Source organism: Cheilinus undulatus, linkage group 15 (assembly GCF_018320785.1).
Source record: "Cheilinus undulatus linkage group 15, ASM1832078v1, whole genome shotgun sequence".
Classification (NCBI taxonomy): Eukaryota; Metazoa; Chordata; class Actinopteri; order Labriformes; family Labridae; genus Cheilinus; species Cheilinus undulatus.
This window is the reverse complement of record NC_054879.1, coordinates 8,300,939-8,321,645: the sequence shown is the minus strand read 5'-3', so window position 1 is coordinate 8,321,645 and position 20,707 is coordinate 8,300,939. Positions and strand designations below refer to the sequence as shown.

Below are 20,707 nucleotides of genomic sequence, written 5' to 3'. Positions count from 1 at the left end.
CTAAACGTGTTGAAATGTCAGGGTTAAACATTACAGAATTGATTTGAATTGAAGTGTAATTTTAACTCCAGTGTTGATCCACCAGTGTTCATTCAGCTCTAAAGAGGGAATTTATCTAAGCTGTGTTTTCAAATGTGGGGGATGTGTGGGAAGAGTTCCCATCATGCCGTTGGGCAGAGCGTTTAGATGTTTTGTGAGTGTTTAGTTGTGTTTGGATGCTACCTGTTGTACAATGATCCCTGTTGGGGTGTTTTTGATGATGTTTCTAGTTGAATTGTCACCGTTGTTGATGTGAGACATAATTGCACCATGAGTGAAGTTATCCACTGAGTAAGAGTTCCAGCCTGTGACTTTTGCTGCCCATATATATGTATTTATTTAACACATTTAAAGATTTATTCTGGGGCATTTTATGCCTTTATTGACAGCGAAGGACAGTGGACAGAATGGGAAACAGGGATGAGAGAGCTGGGGAGAGACATGCAGGAAAGTGAAGTGCCACAGGCTGGATTCAAACCCGGGCCGAGTCCAGTAGTTTAACTACATGTAGTAGGACCAGTTAAGACACTTTTCAAGTGTTGAATTCACCTCTGTGAGTTTAATTAACACTGGCAATTTTGATGTGTATTTTTCGTTATTAGAGGTGTGACTTTGACAACTTTTTCAGCCTGGTTGGAGATTTATTCTCTTGTTCTTGCCAATAAGGAAAGATCTGTATTTTACTGTACAACTTCACAGTAGCTACTCAGTCCTAAAAGTAAACTTTAAATTAAGTACTTTTTACTTTAACTTGAGTAGATATATAGACCAGTACTTTTACTTCAGTAAATTTTAACTGGAGTAACTGTACTTTTACTCTAGGTAATGTTAAAACTACCTTTTGTTTTATTACAATCATGTCAAAATGAATAATTCTGATATCCTGACACCCTTAGTATAAACAAACATTGTTTTCTTTCTTTATTTATGTATTTGTGGGTGGGATTCCCATTTGTCTGTGCAAACAAACAGCCTTTGTGCGCCCTGTGGCATGCTTACATAAATACTGTGAGAGCAGGTGCTATAGGCTGACGCAGGGGCCGGTCGGCACCCTATGAAGAACAGAGATGGCAGGTCTGCGAGCCCGTCTGCATGGGAAAGTGTATAGTGGAGAAGGCGTTAATTGAAGGGATGCTTCATGCTAATTGCGGTCGCGGCGCTAGAATAGCTGGTGCCGGGGTCCCTCCGAAACAAAAGGTTTTGTTTGTGTGACCTTGGTGTTTACTGCTCATTAAATATGTGAGTAAACAGTTGACAGGCATGTGTGTGTAAATGTACAGCAAATGTGAGAGACTGGTGTTGGGTGAGTTTACCATGGTTCAGTGGCTTTGTTTGGATAACCGGGATGATTGGCACACGGTTCCGAGTGAGAATGGCAAACAGTGACATCCTCTAATGTGGCCGTTCTCTATATGCCTGTTTATGTGGAAGTGACAAACAAGTTTGTGGGTCAGAGGTCCAGGAATCGTTTAAACACGCACATGGACACACAGAAACCTCATCAGTGCATAGCTGCTGAGCAGGAGACAGAAAACTCATTAAACTGATGTGAAAGGAAGAAAATGATGCTCTAAGATGATCAGCATAAAACTTATACTTTAATCTGCTTTAAACGAAACCATAAATCAAAGTTATTTCTACAGTCCAGCTGAGATCGCTCCTCTATAGTACAGTGATACACTTAACACACAAATGCATCAGTAAGCAGCAGCATGTCTGGGCCGACCACACCCTTTCTCCTCTCCCTGCTGTCCCGTTGGGTGGTGTTAAGTTTCCTCCTGCACTGAAAACCTGCCTGGTACCAAAGTACTCATTGGCTATCTCAGCAAGCAACTCCAACTCTATTGCAAGCTTCATTGGTCACTGGGGAGGCCAGGACATCCCTGATAGGTCAGAGATGCTCTCCACTGGTTTTAGAGTATTGGTGACTGGCAGCGGGCTTGGCATGGGGGGTCTCTATGGAGCGCAAAAATCAATGAGATAGACTAAACGATACACAGGAGGGTTAGATCACAAGCACAAAGTGAGAATTTATTTAGCTTCATGAATCTGATTAGATCTGGTTCGTCTTGAAACAGCTGGAATTAAGCTAATGTGGCATACCAGCTCACATTTCAGCGCAGGTTTTTAGACTGAAGATGTTTTCTCCAACATGCCATATTGCTGTTACATCACTGCTTTAAAGTTGGCAAAGATTTTGTTTGCTTTTTTTCCCCCTCCATGTCAGTGTTGTGAAGTTGTGTTATCCTGCAGTTTGTGGATAAGCTGCTGTGTTGTTGGCTTGTTTTATAAAAATAATCTGATTTCACTAATGCCCTGGTTTTTGCATGTCAACCATGCTGAGGTCAGGATATTAGATTTCCAGCATTTGTTAGTGTCCATGTTAAAACAGCACTACAAGCCGCTGGATTATCCACATGAAGCACAATACATCATGCACCATGAAAATGATGCAGTGATTTTAACACACACATATATGTGTGTTTATTTTTTGTCCTGGTAGGATCCAGTCTTCCTTGCCTGCTGAAATTGAATAAAGCCTTTATAGAGCTATAGGGGAATTTCTCGTCCACCAAGTGGATAAAAACATAAATGGCAAAGGCATCAACATCCATACAGGACCGCACATAAACATGAAATAAATCAATAACACACAGCATTAAAGCATTGCATGATTACATGTGAGGAATGTCAAGTAGACAGTCAGAGATAAAGTGCAGAAAGAATACTGAATTATTAGAGCTTGTTAAGCAGCTGAATGCTCCACAGCACAAAGGATGTGATGCTTTCTTTGTCCTCTTCCAGAGCATTCTGTACCTGTGCAGTACAGGTGGAGAGTTTTCTCTTTTTGACATTTCAGTTTTCACGCTCGTTGCCCTTTTTCGTGTTGTAATTTTTTTGTGTAACTTTGTGCTTTTAAGCAGTTTCTATGACAGTTTTGACCCAGACTGTAGGTGTGGATTTTGGGCATATTGTGTTTTTTTCTCCAGTATGTGAAGTCTTTGAAAATCCATTTGAATGATCATATCACACAGTGATATATGATATGAAGTTCTCACTTCATATCAGTGCTAGTTTTTATTTTCATTATGACTTTAGTTTCACATGATCATGAAAACAGGAAAACTGTACTTCATGTTGTGTTCGTTTTGTCCGTAGCTTTTGTCATGTGTGATAAGTAGAGAACAGTCTTTCTCTATAGCACAGCAAATGTTCTTCCCATCCCACCAAATCAGCTCTCGCTTCAATTTAAGTGAGGAGCAGAGGGAGCCATGGCATTCACTAAGGGTAGTTTGGAAAGCAAGAGAGCTAAAGTACCATTTTATTACAAAATGGATCTATGCTTTTACTTGGCTGAGAAGGCTTGATTCAAAATATGCTCCCTGAGTTAGCCAAGCAGCATGCTGTGGCTTTCCAAGGAGTGCATGACTAGAAACCTAGCTAAGTCCCACTTGTGGCAGGAGAAGGCCTCTGGGGTTTGTGGACATGGGCTCACATTTACACACCTGCACCACAAGGCTAGGGTCTCTTCTGCTTACCATTTTCTTCTGAACATCCTCCCCTCTCTCTTTTGACCTGCTGAGTCTCCAGCTGCACAAGTTCTTCCTCTTTGTACTGGAGCCACAGTAAACTGTATGCCATCATCACTCCAGTCAGAAGCGCTTATCATTAGTTTTTTTTGTTGTTGTTGTCTCTATAAGAGGCTGCAGATGCAGCCCCAGGATGGGCAATGATGGGACGTTTTTGGAAATCTTTAGTTGAGATCTTGATGAATAGAAACGTTAGTGCAATTTGAGTAAAATACTAGTACATGCATCAGTCATAGGTCAAAGTATTGCTAAATTTAGCTGATTTGATAAAAGACAAACTGGTACCAAATGAAGAGACATTTTAATAATAAAAAAGAAAGCCTTTATTTAATAAGCACTTCTCAAATACCCTGTCACGCCAGATAGACTGTTTTAAATATCCATTGCATGCAACGTGTTTGGGAAGGGTAGGACTTCACAAAAAATTCTATACAAGCTATTGGAGAAATGTTCTGTGTGTCACATTCATGACGAGCCAATCAGAGTGACCAGACAAAATCACATTATACACATGCGCTTCATTTGAGCTAACAGGCTACAGCTTGTTTTTTATCGGCAGAACTTCTTGGTGAAATTGATGCCAAGGCCGGTGGGGAGACGTGCAAAAACATCTCCAAGCCAAGACCAGCTTTCAGTGTGGCTCTTTACTCTTGTTGTAAAAAGAAGTCTGGTCCATCTTTGGTTAAACTGCTGCTTTCCTACAGCTACATCCAAGCTAACCGCTACCAGCAGCCATTGGATACCCCAGCCTGCCCCACCCATAATGATTGCAAACCCATGCCGAAGCAGGCCGTGAGAAAAGCGAACACATCCTTCCTGCCATGAAAAGCTTTCAGTGTTGCTCTCTGCCCTAGTTTTAATACAGACACGTCCAGTTCTGACAAACCTGCCACTGCGGCTAAGTCTGAGCTAATCACTCCATTAGCAGCCATTGTACACAACCACTCACACAACAGTTAACCCTTTCCCCCACAACTCACAAACTCATGAAGAAGCATGTCTGCAGTAGTGCGAAAACATCTTTCCAATCATGAAGAGCTTTTAGTGTTGTTTAAAGATGGATTTACCTGATGACAGAGATAGAATCTGGCAAACCCATCTGCTTTGCAAGGTTACTTCACAAAAACTGTCACAAAATGCTTTTAGGGGCCCAAAGAGCTGGCTCTTATTGATTGCTGAGCCAGATGATAGAGATCTCTGAAGAGAGTGTCATTAAGACCAAACTTCACTGTGGTACAGGACACTTTCAGCAATGCACTTTAAAATGTGTGTTACTGTTCGTAAGCATACACAGGCAACAGAAAAATACACATCAAAACACACAGTAAGTCTGCATGCGTGTCAGCAAATCCCTGCTGCAAAACTCATGTTCAGGGGATTGTTTTTGCTCTCTGCTGCCGTGTTTCATCATTCTTCCAGTATTTGTGTCTCTGTGTGAGTGTGCATGCCCAGGTGCTTTCCTATTTTGTGTACATAAAATGTGTTAAAGGCTATGTACAAGCTCCCTGTGAGTTTATCTAGAAGTGTGTGCAGAAAATGTCACCCGTTAACCCTGGCTTTCTAAATCTTTTTATTTGTAGTGTTTTGCTGATGTTTTTACCCAGTGTACACCTATAAAACAAGGCTAAGCCCCTGAAACCAGCAGATAAGTCAGGGCTGACCAGACAGCAGATGTAACATGTGCAAATATTATTCTGACCAGAGAGTGTGGGCCATTTTGGCAGCTGTTAAAGGATATGGAATAACTTTGACCTTGAACTAATTATGTAATCGCACTGAAAACCAATATTCTGAGAGGGAGTTTCCACACATTCCCTATTTTTCTGTTTATTGAGAAAATTGAAGCTCTCCAGCTCAACCCTGAATTTGACATTTTCCCACAAATTTGTAGTTTCCAAACCCTCAAGGACAGCTGGGTTTTATTCTCCATAGAGGCACAGTTTGTAGCATTGTAACATAAAGCAGGATAATGCATACTTCTGATTGGAAATGCACTCTACAAAGCAGGGACATAACGTGTGAGTAAGGGATGTGCATGTTTGATTAGTCATGGATTTAGCTGGCAGCATATGGTTTTCATTGTTTTGGACAGTATGGTTAAAGCCTGTTATTTAAACTTCAATAACATATGTGGTTATAGAAATCGTCATTGCTGAATGTCCTAAAACAAACTTTCTGTGTCCTTGTTTCCTCCCTTTTCCCCTCTCTCTCCTCCTGCTCCCTTCTTCAGTGGACGTGAGCTCGGCAGCACTGCCCATGCAGGTGCCCCCCTCAACCACTGCCATCCTTCCCATGGACCTGCGCGTAGTGGACCACCATCACCACCACCAGCAGCCCCCATTTGGCCTGGTTCCCCAACCTCATCCCACACCGCCCACCTCCACGCCGTGTACAACATCCTCTGAGCCAGGCCGAGGACCAGTTATCGGTAAGTCACCGTAATGCCTTATGATTTGAAGTCACATCTCTTTAACTCAATGCGAAGTAAATACTGGCCGCTCTGAATGATAAAGTCATGGAAATGTCCTTCAGGTCATCCGGAGCAGCAGCTGCAGCAGGAGCTGGTGGCTCTAAAACACAAGCAGCAGCTCCAGAGGCAGCTACTGATCGCCGAGTTCCAGAGGCAGCATGAACAGCTGTCTAGACAACATGAAGTCCAGCTGCAGGAACATATCAAGGTGAGTTTCTCCTCTCCTATCCTCTCCGCTCATGGTTCCTCATACTCAGCCATGCTTCACAATCTCTCTCTCTATACCAGCACCAACAGGATCTACTGGCACTCAAGCACCAACAGGAGCTGCTGGAGCACCAGAGGAAGATGGAGCAGCAGCGTCATGAGCAGGAGCTGGAGAAGCAGCAGCGGGAATTCAAACTACAACAGCTGAAAAACAAGGAAAGAGGACAAGAGAGTGAGTAGACTGCTTATAATCAAATCAGTTTGTACAATTCTGACAAACGCCTACATTCAAAAATGAATGAGCAGCCGTCCCATGGACAGAGATGCATGCGTTTATTTGGCTGAATCATGAAAAACCCAGTCCCATGGTGGTTGACACCAGAATTATAAAGCATACTTCATGTTTGTGCCTCAAAGCTAAACTATAGCCGAAGGTGTAGGTCAGCATAGCCCTGCACCCTCTGTAGAGGTCTACACATGTGGTCAACATGCACTTCAGGGGGGGATGACTGGCTGCTCAGTATGACTTCAGTGGAAGAACTGTAAAAGTAAGTTGGCTGCTCTTAGAGGACAGAGGGAAACCAGGCACTCTAAACTGTAAAAAATGAGGGAGAGAAGAAGAAGCCAGGTGAGAGTCTTCAGCTAAGGCTCACTAATCAGTCATTATGGTGTGGCTTCTCCAATTACCAGTGACAACCAATTAGAGGCAACAACACAACTCAGAGTAAACCAAGGCAGGTGAAAGCAGATGAAAAGCTTTAGCAACAAATGAAGACACACACTGTCATCAGGTTATAGTGCTTACTTTTGACTACCCAGAAACAAGACTAATATTGGATTACATTTATGAAAAAATGACTCGAAAATAAATCTCCTGAATTCCAGAACTAATCAATTATGTTCCAACAAAAAAGTATTATGAGCAGATCTACCAGTCCATGTAAACTGTGCTTCCCTGTTGTGTTTATAATGTAAGATCAGTTTGTAAAGGATTATGTTACATCAGTTTCCCTGCATCTGAATTAAAGGTTTATACCCACATTTTTTCATCTGATCTGACATTGCACTCAACAGAACACATTGACGTCAAACGGCAAATTACATAATGACACAAAAGATAGAGGCCTTTGCATTATGCACAGAATATAAAGCACATCATCTCCCGTGATCAGTACTACAATAGGGATAATAGCATCATTGAAAATCATGATGAAATTGTTATGAATATAAAATGGGGTCTGTTTTATGGAGGGTATAGAATATATTTCAATACCTAACAATAATGTCATGGCATCATTTTTATAAACCTCTAATATTTGGTCATTTGTGAGACAAACTTGTTGATTTGTGACATCTCATTAGAATGCCCAGAACAATTAACTGACAGAAGTCAAAATCAGCCATAATTTGTTAACAAGATTAGTTTGACGATCTGAGGGTTTAGACGTGATATAATCTTGCTCAAAATGAGCTGTCAAGTTTGACCTCACCTCACTTCTCCTCATACGCCCTCAGTGCTGCCAACGCCTGTAATAGCTGTCTGTGCCAAAACTTCATTATTAGAGCAGGTGTCAGAGAGACATGGCCCCTCCAGACCCTCTGTCACTGCACCTGTCCTCATGACCCAGCAGTCAGAACAGTCTGACTTCACACCTCAAAGGATATAAGAGCAGGACTGTGAGAGGGTCAAGATTATTCAAGTGGGAACAAATTCCCCTCTTTGAGAAGTCCGCTTCCTGTGTTACGGCAAAATGACAGCGGTTAAATCAAACCAGGCGATTCAATGTCTTCTTACCTCCTCAGTTTGTTTATGTGTTCTCTTTTAGGGCAATTTCAAATCAACTTTGCAGCTAGTGTCTTCATTTTTCAGCAAGATTCGTGTAACTTTATAACTTTCTACTCACAAAACTGCGGTTTTAGATTTAGAAGAGTGGAGATTTTCAACAACAAAAACTCAAGCCATCAGCCCTTCACTCAGGTTGTAAAGAAGTGGGCCTTGTAGAAACTGAAATTACCTAAAGATGGAAAGTTTGGGTAACATTATTCCCTTTCAGCCATTTTTTCACCTACATATATATTATACTTAACATTCTTGTGAGCGCCATCCAAGGATAACACTTTTAAACACAGCCTCATGTTTTTAATAGTAAATTGCGACAGCCACATTTTTATTTTTAAAATTAAATTATTTTGTTTTTCAAAACACAAACTTTTAAGTCTGTATTGACTTTTGAATCAGTTCTTACCAGTGTGTTGATTTGGGAATCAAAAGACAGCAAAGAGAAGTATTTTATGATTTGGACTTACAGATTTATTATTTAAATGTGCGCTCACCTGCTACACCAGTGTGGTCAGAAACTATGACTTAAAAATAGGAAACAGCTTCAAAGTACTGTGTTCAACCCTTTATGGCACTGTTTATCACCTGGAGGCCCAGGGGACATATCAGCCCCTCCAAAGCTTCCTATCCAGCCCCCGGAAGATCCTTAAATTCAGAAAAAGAGGAAAAGATGTGGTTTAAAGGGTATTTTTTGGCTTTAAAAGTCTGTGGCTGTTAAATTCACCCCAAAAACAATTACTATTGAAATAGTTTAAGAACACTTAATCTGTTTTTTACAGAAATGCACTTGTCAGCTATTAGTAGTAAATTTTTTTTTTTATATATTTCAAAACAATGACTTAAGACTGGCGGAAATGTTGTAAAATAGACAGATCAAGTGGTGGAAAGGCATTAGAGAGTTGCAAAACTGGATTATAAGTGGCAAAATGGGTTGTGGAGTGGCACAAAGGGACAAATATTGGAAAAGTGGTGAATAGAGGTTAAAATGTTGAAAAAGAAGGAGAAAGAAGGGTCAAAAAGTATCAAAAATGGGTTAAGAAAGCCAAAACTGGTTTAAAAAAAAAAAAAAAAAGGAATGAGAATCGGTTAAAAAATTGCAAATTCCAATTGCATTGGGTTGAAGTGGCAAAATGTCTCAAAATGGGTTAAAAATGGCCAAAATATAGCAAAAATGGCTTGGCAAAGTAGTGAAAAGGGGTTAAAGAGTGGCACACAGGTTCAATAATTGGCAGGAAAGTGGCAAAAAGGGGCTAGAGTTGCAAAAATGTTGCAGAAATGGCAAAATGGAGTATTGAAAGGGGGTTAAAAGTGTAAAAACGGGTTAATATTGGTGCTCAATCACAACTGGGGAGGGCCCATTCTATTCAGGGGCCCAGCCAATTCTGCAGACCTGTCTCCTTGTGGCCTGCTCTATTCTAGATAGTAGGGATGGATCTCACTGTTAATGGCTAAAAATGTTCTGTGTTTTGAAAGAAAATACAAATACTACTACAATAATATGCTAATTAGGCCAAAATATTTATTTAATTTTTGTTTTTTTGTAAGTCCGCCCCCCAGAGTCTCTGTCAAGACTAAATCTGGCCTTTGTGCAAATGTACTTGATGACCCCTACTTTATGGGTAAGGAACTGTATTTGCCCACTTTGGTCAACTTTCTTTGTGGCCTCCCCAAACTCTCTGTGATACAGTAGAACCAGAAGGATTTTTCTCAGCCAATCAGTAGAGATCAGTCAGTGTCAAGGAAAGTGACATCACACCATCCAACCAATCAGCAGTGACCAAGAGCTGAAACTTCCCGTTTCCTCCAAAACTGACAAAATGCAGTTTTACTTCTCTTTTGGTCCCACTTAAATGCTGACCTACCATGATAATTTCATGAAACTCGCACATTCTAGAGGTGAGTAGCGCTAAATATCATGATAGGTTTTGTTTTCATAGGATTTCTAGCAGTTACGGCAATTTTGAAATGGAGGTTTACCGGTGTAAAGTTGTCCCAATTTTAAAACACTTGGCCTTTTCAGCACCATACTAAAGGTGTTTCTTTTTTTTGCAAGGAACCCATTATAATGTAGGATAACAGTGTAGTTGGATGTTGCCATAGGTTTCTAAAAATGAAAGAATGATCCAGTGGTAAATCTACAAATTTATAGACATTTTCAAGCTAGAAATAGAAATTTATTTTGATCAGTTTTATAATCTTACAATAGTTTTATTGTACTTACGGAGTTGATATCCGTTTTAATCACACTGTAAGACTTCCTACTGTTAAAATTGATTTAGACATTCAATTTTTGTGATTTTTTTTTCTTTTGGAATTCTAAGAAACATAAGTGGTCTAAAATAGTGAAATACATGTAATTTCAGTCAGTTTTACAACGGTATAACAATTTTATTTTACTTAAGCGGCATAAAACGTATTTTTTAATTTTTACTGAGAGCATCATCACTGCTAAAATTCAGGTTGTATGTCAATATTTGTAATTATTGTGGATCTCCTATTAGAATTATAAGATAAAACTGTCGATACCACTATTACTTACGCAGTAGTCTAAGGCTACTTTTGTCTTTCCTCCATAAGAGGCCAGTATCTAAAGACAGTCTCACCAACTCTGATGTTTCTGAACGTTCTCATCATACATTTTACCATTTTATTGCAAAATGGATCTAAAGTTTTACTGTGCTGAAAAGGCTCCACTCAAAAGATTCTCCCTGGGTTAGTCAAGCATTATGCTCTGACTTTCCAGGGAGCGTATGGCTAGAAAATCCCATACAGATAGATACATTTATGACGATGTGAATTGAATACAACAAATTTAGTTCAAAAGCAATTAATCCATAGTAACATGAATCTGAATACAAGGGTGCAAGAAGCTTAATGCCATAAAGGAGGAGACTGGGGTGGAGGAGGTTAAGCTTTGCCGGCAGCAGCAGCATTAATGAAAGCAGGGTCACTGATCATCCGTCTTTTTTTTTTTTTAACAATTTATTACATGTGTGAAAGTAATTTTTACTGGTAGATCTGATCAAACCTCTAAAGTTTTTCTTTAACATATGTGACAGGGAGGCATTCAAGTCCTGCTGAAGATCACATTTAGACCTGTTCTGTTGTAAATATTCTTAATGAACTTTGGCGCACTTAAACTTTTTGTGGTGGGGAAAAACATGCAGACTAGACAAGTATGTATTTTTCCTTTATTTATAATTAATCTGGGAAGTAATAGTTTTGACTGTGAAAGGCCCTAAAACAGTCTTTTAGAGCAGGCTATGACGTTTTTCAGCACAAATCCTTGATAATGTTGTTAATAGTTTACTCACATATGAAATAGTGATTTTCTGCTAATTAAGCCTCTTTCCTCTGCTGTTCTCCACTGGGCAGTATGAGCCTACAGTTTGACGTCTGTGGAAAGAGCACTGGATCGTAAACAGAAGAAGCTTTGTTAAGTACTGCTATAAATTGCATAGAAGGCAGTCTCATAAAAGCCAATTTGCTTCAGTGGCAAAGCAGACATATTGGGAGGTCAGCACTTCCAGTAGCAGCATGATTTAAATACTATAGTGTAGATGCTGTCTCTTTCATTTACTGTATCACTTTCCCTCTCATACTTGACACATTACCTTTTACTTGTATGCAAACACCTTGAATTGAAAAAAACACCTTTACTCCTCCAGTGCTGTCTAACTTATCCTTGCTTTGCTTTTGATGGTTTTTAGCCACAAAATGAGGGTGGCAATTTAGAGATTAAAGATGAGAGTTAAACACTGTGGCACCAACATCTCAGAAATAAAATACTGGAGAAAGTGCTTTAAATAGCTGACAGCTGTAAGTAAAGCATATAAATGATTGCCTGTTTCTGATCCCTCTGGTTCTGTTTGTGTCCTGCGTTCCTTTCAGGTGCCGTCGCCAGCACAGAGGTTAAGATGCGACTGCAGGAGTTCGTCCTGAACAAGAAGAAAGCGCTGGCTCAGCGAAACCTAAACCACTGTCTGCCCAGCGACCCGCGCTATTGGTATGGGTGAGTGTCACAGCCCGCCACTACAGAACCACTTACTGCTCGGGATGTGACTGGTTGAACACCAGTGAGGGTTTCTTGCCTTGTTAAATGCACATTATGTAAATTCTGCTGCCAGGGGGCTCTTCATTAAAACAGTAACCAAAGGTGATGAGTCAATGCGGTGCTCAGCTCTATTTACATTTCTCAATTCTTGTTTTGAATTGAGAACTCAATAGGTAAATTCAATTAAAACTGAGCTCTTTAAGTTGTACTTTCTGGGCAGTAACCCAACATTTTTGTTCAATGAATAAAACTCACACAGTAAGGAAGAAATCTGGGAGTAGTGTTTACCAGGAAAGACACTTGAAACAACTTTTCACCCATGTTTTTGCAAAATAAATCTATGAAAGCAAAACACCGGTTTACTGTTTAGTCAATACACCATTTGGAATGCAGTTTTTATTGAATGAAGTCCTCAAGTCAAAACAAAACATAAGCTACAGAGTTAGGTGGAGCTGAGCAGCACATATCTACTTGGAAATGTCTAGTGGGGCCACAGTTTTCAGAATGCTTTGAGAGTTACAGAAGTCAAGAGCAACAGAACAGTGTTTCCCACATACCTGGGCTGGTTACCCAGGTATATTTGCAGCCACCCAAGTACCTTTGCTGACCATTTTTCTCCCTATTTCTCCATAAGTCTGCATATAATCACCGTCCACGGACGAGAGAGAGGAGTGTTATTTCATATTAAACTACAGCTTCTTACACCATTGTTTTAATATTGTTTTGCATCTGCTTATTGTTAATAATGTCCCGTACTCCTGCAATCCAAGATGACAGCTGCAATATGCTACCTCGCCAATAATAAGCATTCACACTCACAACTCACCTGCAATGATTGCTGAGACATGCATTTCAAATGGTGGGTGATGCCATTCAAGCATCTTAACACAAAAATGCTGCTGATGAATATTGTAAAAAAGCAGACGCACAAATAATAAACCCACAAAATGAGGCGGGGTGGGATGATCCCCTCTGCCATCACTACCACCAACATGTGGAATCATTTTGTGAGAAAGCAGTCTTTGGCGTGCCATCCAGCATTTCCATGGCAAAGATAAACATGTGCGTCTGTCACTGCAAGTCTGACATGGGGGGCCGCTGTGGTCCTTTTACATCTGTAAGAGTTAATAATTTCTCTGGCTTTGACAGCAAACAGTTTTTAGTCATAAATTTAGCCTGCAAAGTTAACACTGGTCACAGAGGGATATCGCTTTTATTTCCATCTCTTTCATAGCCACTTATGAAAAACAGTGGGGTTTTTACTATGATGCTAAAAAGAATCCAAACGGCCAGTTTTTCACTAAATCTTTTAAGAAATGTTGTGTTTGAAATCCAGTGGAAAACATCCAATCATCTTCATACATGCCTGTTAGTCTTTTCTAAACTTCATTGTTAATTTTAGAGATAAAGAAATTAAGAAATGTCGAAAAACACAAATTTCCTGCAGATCTAACATTTAATTTCTGAACTGTTAAACAGGGATGCATGACACTGGATTTTTGTAGAAATCCAACCTGCCAGTATTTACTCATTTATTGTGGCAGGTGCCAATGTTGATACTGATATAGAAATGTAGTTCAGAGAGAAAACTGTAGTCCTTGAAACAGTCTTTAAAGTCTTGATGAAACCATTTTCAGTGGGTTGCAGATGTGTGTCTGCAAAGAATTTGTGGTTAAAAAGTCAATGTTGTTCTTTTATATTAAAGGTTGTGTTTTCATCTGTTTATTTCATCACATCTTTTGTTCCATCTCAAATTTAAACTGCCCCATTTTTTATTAAAAATGTTCAGTTATGATTGAGAAATGCAGGAGTTGTGGGTCCTGATTTGTCGTTAAGTAGGTGGTTGTGTGTCCTGATATTATGTACCAGTTGAGAAGCACTGCTTTAAAGCAAAGTTTAGGGAAAGACTAGGAATAAAGAAAAGGCATCAGTTGATGTACAGAGGTCTGTTGGTCCTTCCTAAAAAAATGTGTTCATGTGTACAGCTAATGTTAACAGATGATATATCAGTGGAAATCTCCATGTCTGGCGATTACGGCTGTGAAAGTTAACGAGTTAATATCACGTTAACTCAATTTTTTTTAACGTCACTAATTTTTTTGTTGCACAAGTAACACGTGCATGTTCTGTGTGACCCTCGACCCATCCCGTACTTTGCCAGATCAGAAAGCGGTGCCGTCATGACTCGTGATGCAGTGCAAGCGAGCAGAAATAGATACAGGACAGAGACTTTTGAATGGCAGGTTCAGCTTCCAGATCATGCCAGATAAGACTAAAGTTATTTACTCCTCCTGTCGACATGAACTGAGTTACCAGAAGTTCGTAGAGTCTTGAATAGCCTGTACCACTCGCTGGCTAAGCACACCACTAATACGGAGAGCCGCCTCTTAGCCATGCTGGATTGATTACAATGGAGACGCTCAGACAACTCTGCAGGCAGGGATGGACTCGCCATCTGGCATATTGGGCATTTCCCAGTGGGTCGACGCACTTTTGAGCTGATACTGATATCATGTTTTGTCTTTTCATTCTTGTACTTGTTGCTTCATGAATAAATATTTGCTACACTTGAATCACTAGGACAACATGCAACATGAAGTCCCTCTTTAAGGAGAAGAAATGTTACTTTACTAATCCTCACAGAGAAATTTAATTTCTTCACTCGGTTTCTTAAACATGGTTTTTACACTTTTGTCGGGAATATAACCATGCTCAAACAAGATTCTTCAGTCTTGCACAGATGGAGAAATATCAGAGAGAGGTTCTGCACATGAAAGTGCACCCTCACAGTTGGGGGTCTGATGCCTTGCTCAAGGGCACCTCAGCAGAGCTCATTAAGTGAACCGGCACTTCTCCTGTAAACAGGCCCAGCTGATCAAGGTCTTGAAAATATTGCAAACTGTGGAATCATTAAGTCTTGTGCGGTTGTCCCTGTAAGGGTTAAAACATTAAAAACAACTAAAACCTCTCTGAGAGTCCTCAGCAGCTGCCTCTGAAGGAAAGTAAAGAGAAAATGTTGAAGAAATGAGGCATTTTCTGTTAATATTTGTGATTGACAGCTGGTTGTCTTTGAGGTTTGTGTGTGTGTGTGTGATGTGTTTGAAGTGGGCAGAGGGAAAAAAAAACAATGGCATCTCTCCTGTGCTTTAAATATTTGAAGAGGCTTTAAGCAGCCAAACCTTTCTGCCAAGGCAGGAGATAAAAGAAGAATCTAAAGAGAGAGAAAAATGCTCCACCATCACATCCATCACTCTGTCCTCCATTTTTTCTACCTGTTTGTTCTACCTGTTTGCTTTCTCTTTAGATCCACCACACATTTTTGTCTCATTTCTGCTTTTATGCTGCATCTCTCAGCTTTGCACCCATATGCCGTCTTCGCCCATTTTAGAAGGAAGCAGGCCTCAACTGCCATGACGTATGAAAGACAAGCAGAGAATGCTGTCAGTTTGTGTCCTAATTCCCATAAATCCATTCCCTATTCCATGCACATTGTTGAGGCCATAGCTGAACACAGGAAGCTCACCAGACATCATATAATGATATATTTGATGTTTCTCTTTTGTAGAAAAACCCAGCACAGCTCTTTGGACCAGAGCTCTCCTCCCCAAACAGCCCTGTCAGCGTACAACCACCCCATGCTGGGCACATACGATGCAAAAGATGACTTTCCTCTCCGTAAAACAGGTAAAAACCTACAGAAATATATCTCCAGGGGTCCTTTCTCTTTTTAATTCCCACATCCTTCCACCTTTTTTAAGTAAGTCACCCATTTTCTATCTGCAAGGGAGCCCTCATCTTCCTTTTCCCTGCATAAGCAATCGAAATAGCTAATGGGGTTTCCAAATCAGACACATGAACCAAGAGTCTGCCACCGGAGGATTAAAAGAAGACCCTAAAATATATTAAAAGGAAGATATCAAAGGTTATTTAAAGCAGTCTTTTTTAACTATTATTATGCAAATGAGTGTAGATAGATGGAGAGTGGAACCACTTTCAATTAGAGACCATTAAATCAGAGTGAAACTCAAAGGAATAGTTTCGTATTTAGGCAAATATGTGTATAAGCTTTTCTGCCTTTTTGCTGTTAGAAAGAATATTGATTCAACTGTCACATGTGTGTGGTAGATATGTGTCTTTTATCATCAGGACCAGCATACATTAGTTCAAAGACCAGCAAGAGAACACATCAGATAGTCCTTTTTAGGCATTGCATGGGCTATATTTGCTAACCTCATAAAAATATGTATAATGAAAAAAAGGGTGACTGGATGATGGTTATATCAGCCACAGTTATTACACTACAGCAATCAGGGCAGCAAAGCATAAGAGCTGGTCAGGAGAAAAGTAAGAAAGGTTTTCACTTTCACTTTTCTCTTCTTTTCATAAAAGAAATGTTGTCTAGTTCTGATAAAACTGCTGTTAAAGCTAACCTTATAAAGCAGATGGATACGCCAGTTTCTGTGTTTCTCACTGGTGAATCCATCTTGCAAAGCTCCCGTCTGGGCCCGGCTAGAAAGTGACAGGACCAATCAGTGTCGAGGGGCAGTACATGCACTATTTTGACAAATAACAATGGACTGCACTATGCACAACTTTTAGGTATGTTTGGATCAAAAACTGAGTAGATGTGGTGAGTAAGCTGCCAGAGGGCGCCATCTGGTGGGGTGGAGGATTGACACAACCCTGGTTGTGGTCTGGATGTCTTTGCATTTATCAGGGGCATTGGAAACTTTTTGAGTTTATACTGTCAAGTTTTTAGACTTTCTAAACTTAGAAATGTTGAGTTTTTTCCTGGAAATTTCTGGCTTTTTAAACTCTGATGTTTTGAGTTTGATTTCCCATAAATATACAATTTTATGATCTTCAAATTTTATTTTATTTTTTTACCCAAAATGTTGACATATTTTTGCACAAAAATTTCCTTCATCTCTGGTTCTAATCATGTTTTTAAAAGAGATGTACAGTATGTACATCTAATTTTGACGTCAGAGCAGACAGGATCTTGTGCCCCTTTTGAGATCTTTGTGCCCCCACTTGGGGTGCCTGGACCCCAGGTTGGGAGTCACTGGCTTACAGGGCTCTTGCCCTGAATGCCTTATTAGAAGCCTTGAATCTTTTTGATTGGTAAAAAATTTTTTTTTTTTTTTTTTTTTTTTTGATCAGTGTTATGATGGATCATTGCAAAGCAAAATAGATGAAAACATATAAATGAACCCTGCTGGTCACAACATGAAATTCTGATTCTTGTAGCTGAATTGACCTTTTTTATATAACCAGCAACACTATATCACATACTGCAGAGTAAAGGGTATTTAACATCATACAAAATCTGAGCTTTTTATTCATTTTCAAGAGTAAATGTATTTCTGGAACCACACAACTTCCTTTTAATATTAGAAATTATTGATCATCAGTTGGTGTTAGCTCTAAAGGATGGCTTTTTTTAAAGTTGAACCCTGTTATTTTTGTCCAAATGATGTGGATTAGTTGGCATTCTAAATCTACATCAATGCATGTAACTGCCTGATGAACAGTTTCTAGGAAGCACGTCTCAGTTTCTCCCTAAGTTGGGCTAAACCCCTGATATTTAACTGTCCTGACCCTGCCCCTGGGCATGATATTCTCATATTTAACCATGAGTTAGCAAGGAAAGGATTCTAAGCTTAAAGTAAGCACCTTTAAAACCAAAATGGTGAGCAGTCTGTATTTAAAAAACCCAACATGGATAACAGGAGTTTGTTTCAGTTTCAGGAACCATTACTGTTATACTCGGAAAGGAACAGAAAGCAGTTGGCTCTTCTCCTGCTGCAGCCTGACTCTCACGATCTAGACTGACACATGTAGTCATAATCTCAGACGTCATAGATCATGCTGCTGAAGCAAACAACCCTCCTCCACTCAGAGACAGATCCTAGAGAGCACAGTGAAGCCACAGTTCCTGCTTTTTGGCTGCATTATTCCCATCCCTTCGTCCATGTAAAGTCCATCCAGGCTGCAATTGTTCACTTAGTGTCAGCAGCTGCTTTGGCGGTGTCTCTGCCTGCTTTCACAGCTGGAGGTCGAGCTCTGTGTACTCTGCACTCCTGCCCACCTGCTGTTAGCTGGAGGCAGGAGCGATTTATCCTGGCAAACAACCTCAGACAACCAGTTTCAACTTTCACAGACGCTCAGAATGTAATTCAGACATTTCTCAGAGAGCAACTTGTCCCGAGAAATATTTGCAACTAACAGTTTCACTTTTCATGGAAACATCTCGTCACATTTTTATAGAAATAAGAGTTCATGACTTGAAGGCAGACAGCTTTGTCTTTGTGTTAGTGAGGACAGCCAGAGGGAACTGATATGTGCACACAATGGCACGCCTGCAGAGGAACTCTTGTGTCAACAGTGAGCAGGCAGAGATCAGATCAGGCGGGCACACAGAGAGACGAACTGTTCTCAGGAGGAAGTGAGTGACAGTGGTCACCTCAGTAGTGTGCCGCTCTGACGACTCGAGGCGTCACTCTGACGTTTATGCCTGTGATGACCCATTTCGCTAATGTATGCGTGTAAATTATAGATGTGCCTTAAGAATTCTTTTTCTGTCTCTGCCGTCCAGGCGTACAGTTTATTACAACAGGGGCTCATTGTTGAAGTCTGGGAGACTTTGTGATAATGGCTGTGAGAACACAGAGGGTCACTATGAACGCTGCAGGAGGAAGTCTATCAGGCCTTTATGGCAGACATGCTGACCTCTGCACATACACATACTTTCTCATACTACACTGTACACATTTAAATCCAGCAGGATGCCCACATACAGCCCAGCACTTCTCTGATCTTGTATTATAGTTTAGCACTCATATTCAGCTTAGAGGAAGAAGTCTGGGGTTTTAATTCTGCATCTCATTGAAAACAACATATTGGCTGATTGTGTGTCCATGCTACTTTGACTACCACCAACCAGGATTAGACCCCTCTACTTGCATGTCACTGAAGCTGACTTCCTTGTTGGTTTTATCCAACACTCAATCCTCACCTCTCAGCTGTAATCCTCTCTGTCTGTTATAGTCTGGGACTACTTCCTGATATGTTATTAAAACAGTTGTATCTGTGAAAACGTGCTCATTTATGCATTACAACAGAAGTGTTACAAAAGTGGCTTTGAAAATGACCTTATAATTTAGTTTTTGACACAATTAACACATAAAAGCGAGTCTTAAGTTAGTTAAAGTTGGATAAATGTAGACTTTTTTATGATTTTGTTTCTATTGCACTGACATCAGAGGGGTAGCTGTTGTCAGCAAATTCTAATGAATCTAAATTCTAATTCAAATTGCCCACAATTAAGTATTTATATGCACAACGCCAATTCATAACAGGATACTGTACAAACATATCAGGTATAGAGTCTTTGTTACATTGTTTTAAATGTAAAATCCATCTGACACGCCAGATGGATTTGTTTCACATATCCATCTGGTAAACCACTCATAGACAGCGTTTGGGAAAGGGCAGAGCCCTTGAAAAAAACTTGGAGAGTGACTGGGTGAATGTTCTGTCTGTCACAACTTTACGGGCCAATCAGAGCAACAAAACACATGAAGTTGTCACCACTATTGTGAGTAAACTCCATAGAGAACTGCGTAACGCTAACCATGGCGACTGTAGACATGTCAGTACACCACTTTTGTCATTTTCAAAAGAAAATAACTCACTGCTGTTCTTTGTTCTTCTTTTAATGAAGAAATGTCATCACGTTATGATAAAACTGGCGCTTTAGCAGCATTCACGCTAATGTCCTCCGCCATTGCATCGGCCTCTTGTTGCTGTTTACATACGTCACGACTCTGCAGGGCCCAAAAGTACTGCCCCTTGTCGCTGATTGGTCCTGTCACTTTCTAACCGGGCCCAAACGGTTTGGATGGAAGCTTTGCAAGATTGATTTGCCAGTGAGAAACACGGAAATGGGCGTATCCATCTGCTTTGCAAAGCTAACATTATTTACAAAGACCTAACATTAATCTGCCATGCAAAGCATGAAGCAACATTTAGCAAAGTTATGGTGGCATGGACACTGCAATTATCTGAAAATTTCTATGTGCATTAAGCCCAATCCCTACACTTTACAAAAAAGAGATTTTTACCACAGTATTAACAGATTTACCTGTCGGAACGTAATCAATATCGTAAATGACTCAGTCCTTCAGATGTTCTAGTGTCTTCTAGCTAGATGAAGAGAGACAAGAGTCTTGAACTGAGCTTAGAGGCTCACTGAGTTCCTCTAACATGTAAAAATTTCCCCATTTTGTACAAAAGTGCTTTTAATTGAAACAATGATATATGGCTCTATTCCTGAGCCACAGTCGCCAGCTCATGTTTTAGTGCCAGTTTCCTTTCCTCTGTCCTTTGGTATGTAGTCCACACTTAAAAAGCCTATCTGAGGTGCGCCGGTAGTCGAGTGGTTAAGGCGCATGCCATATACGCAGGCGACCCGGGTTCGAATCCGGCCCGTGGCACTATTTCCT

General features: G+C 40.3%; 1 protein-coding gene across 2 annotated transcripts in view; it reads left to right on the top strand.

Moving 5' to 3' along the window:
* The window catches only part of hdac4 (histone deacetylase 4), a 244,157-nt gene that overhangs the window by 133,395 nt on the left and 90,055 nt on the right, over positions 1-20,707 (top strand). For both annotated transcript variants that reach the window (XM_041806611.1, XM_041806612.1), the window contains 5 exons: positions 5,860-6,057; positions 6,162-6,307; positions 6,388-6,538; positions 12,038-12,158; positions 15,766-15,884. In XM_041806611.1, the coding sequence (XP_041662545.1) occupies positions 5,860-6,057; positions 6,162-6,307; positions 6,388-6,538; positions 12,038-12,158; positions 15,766-15,884 (735 nt within the window). The remainder of the gene's footprint in view (positions 1-5,859; positions 6,058-6,161; positions 6,308-6,387; positions 6,539-12,037; positions 12,159-15,765; positions 15,885-20,707) is intronic.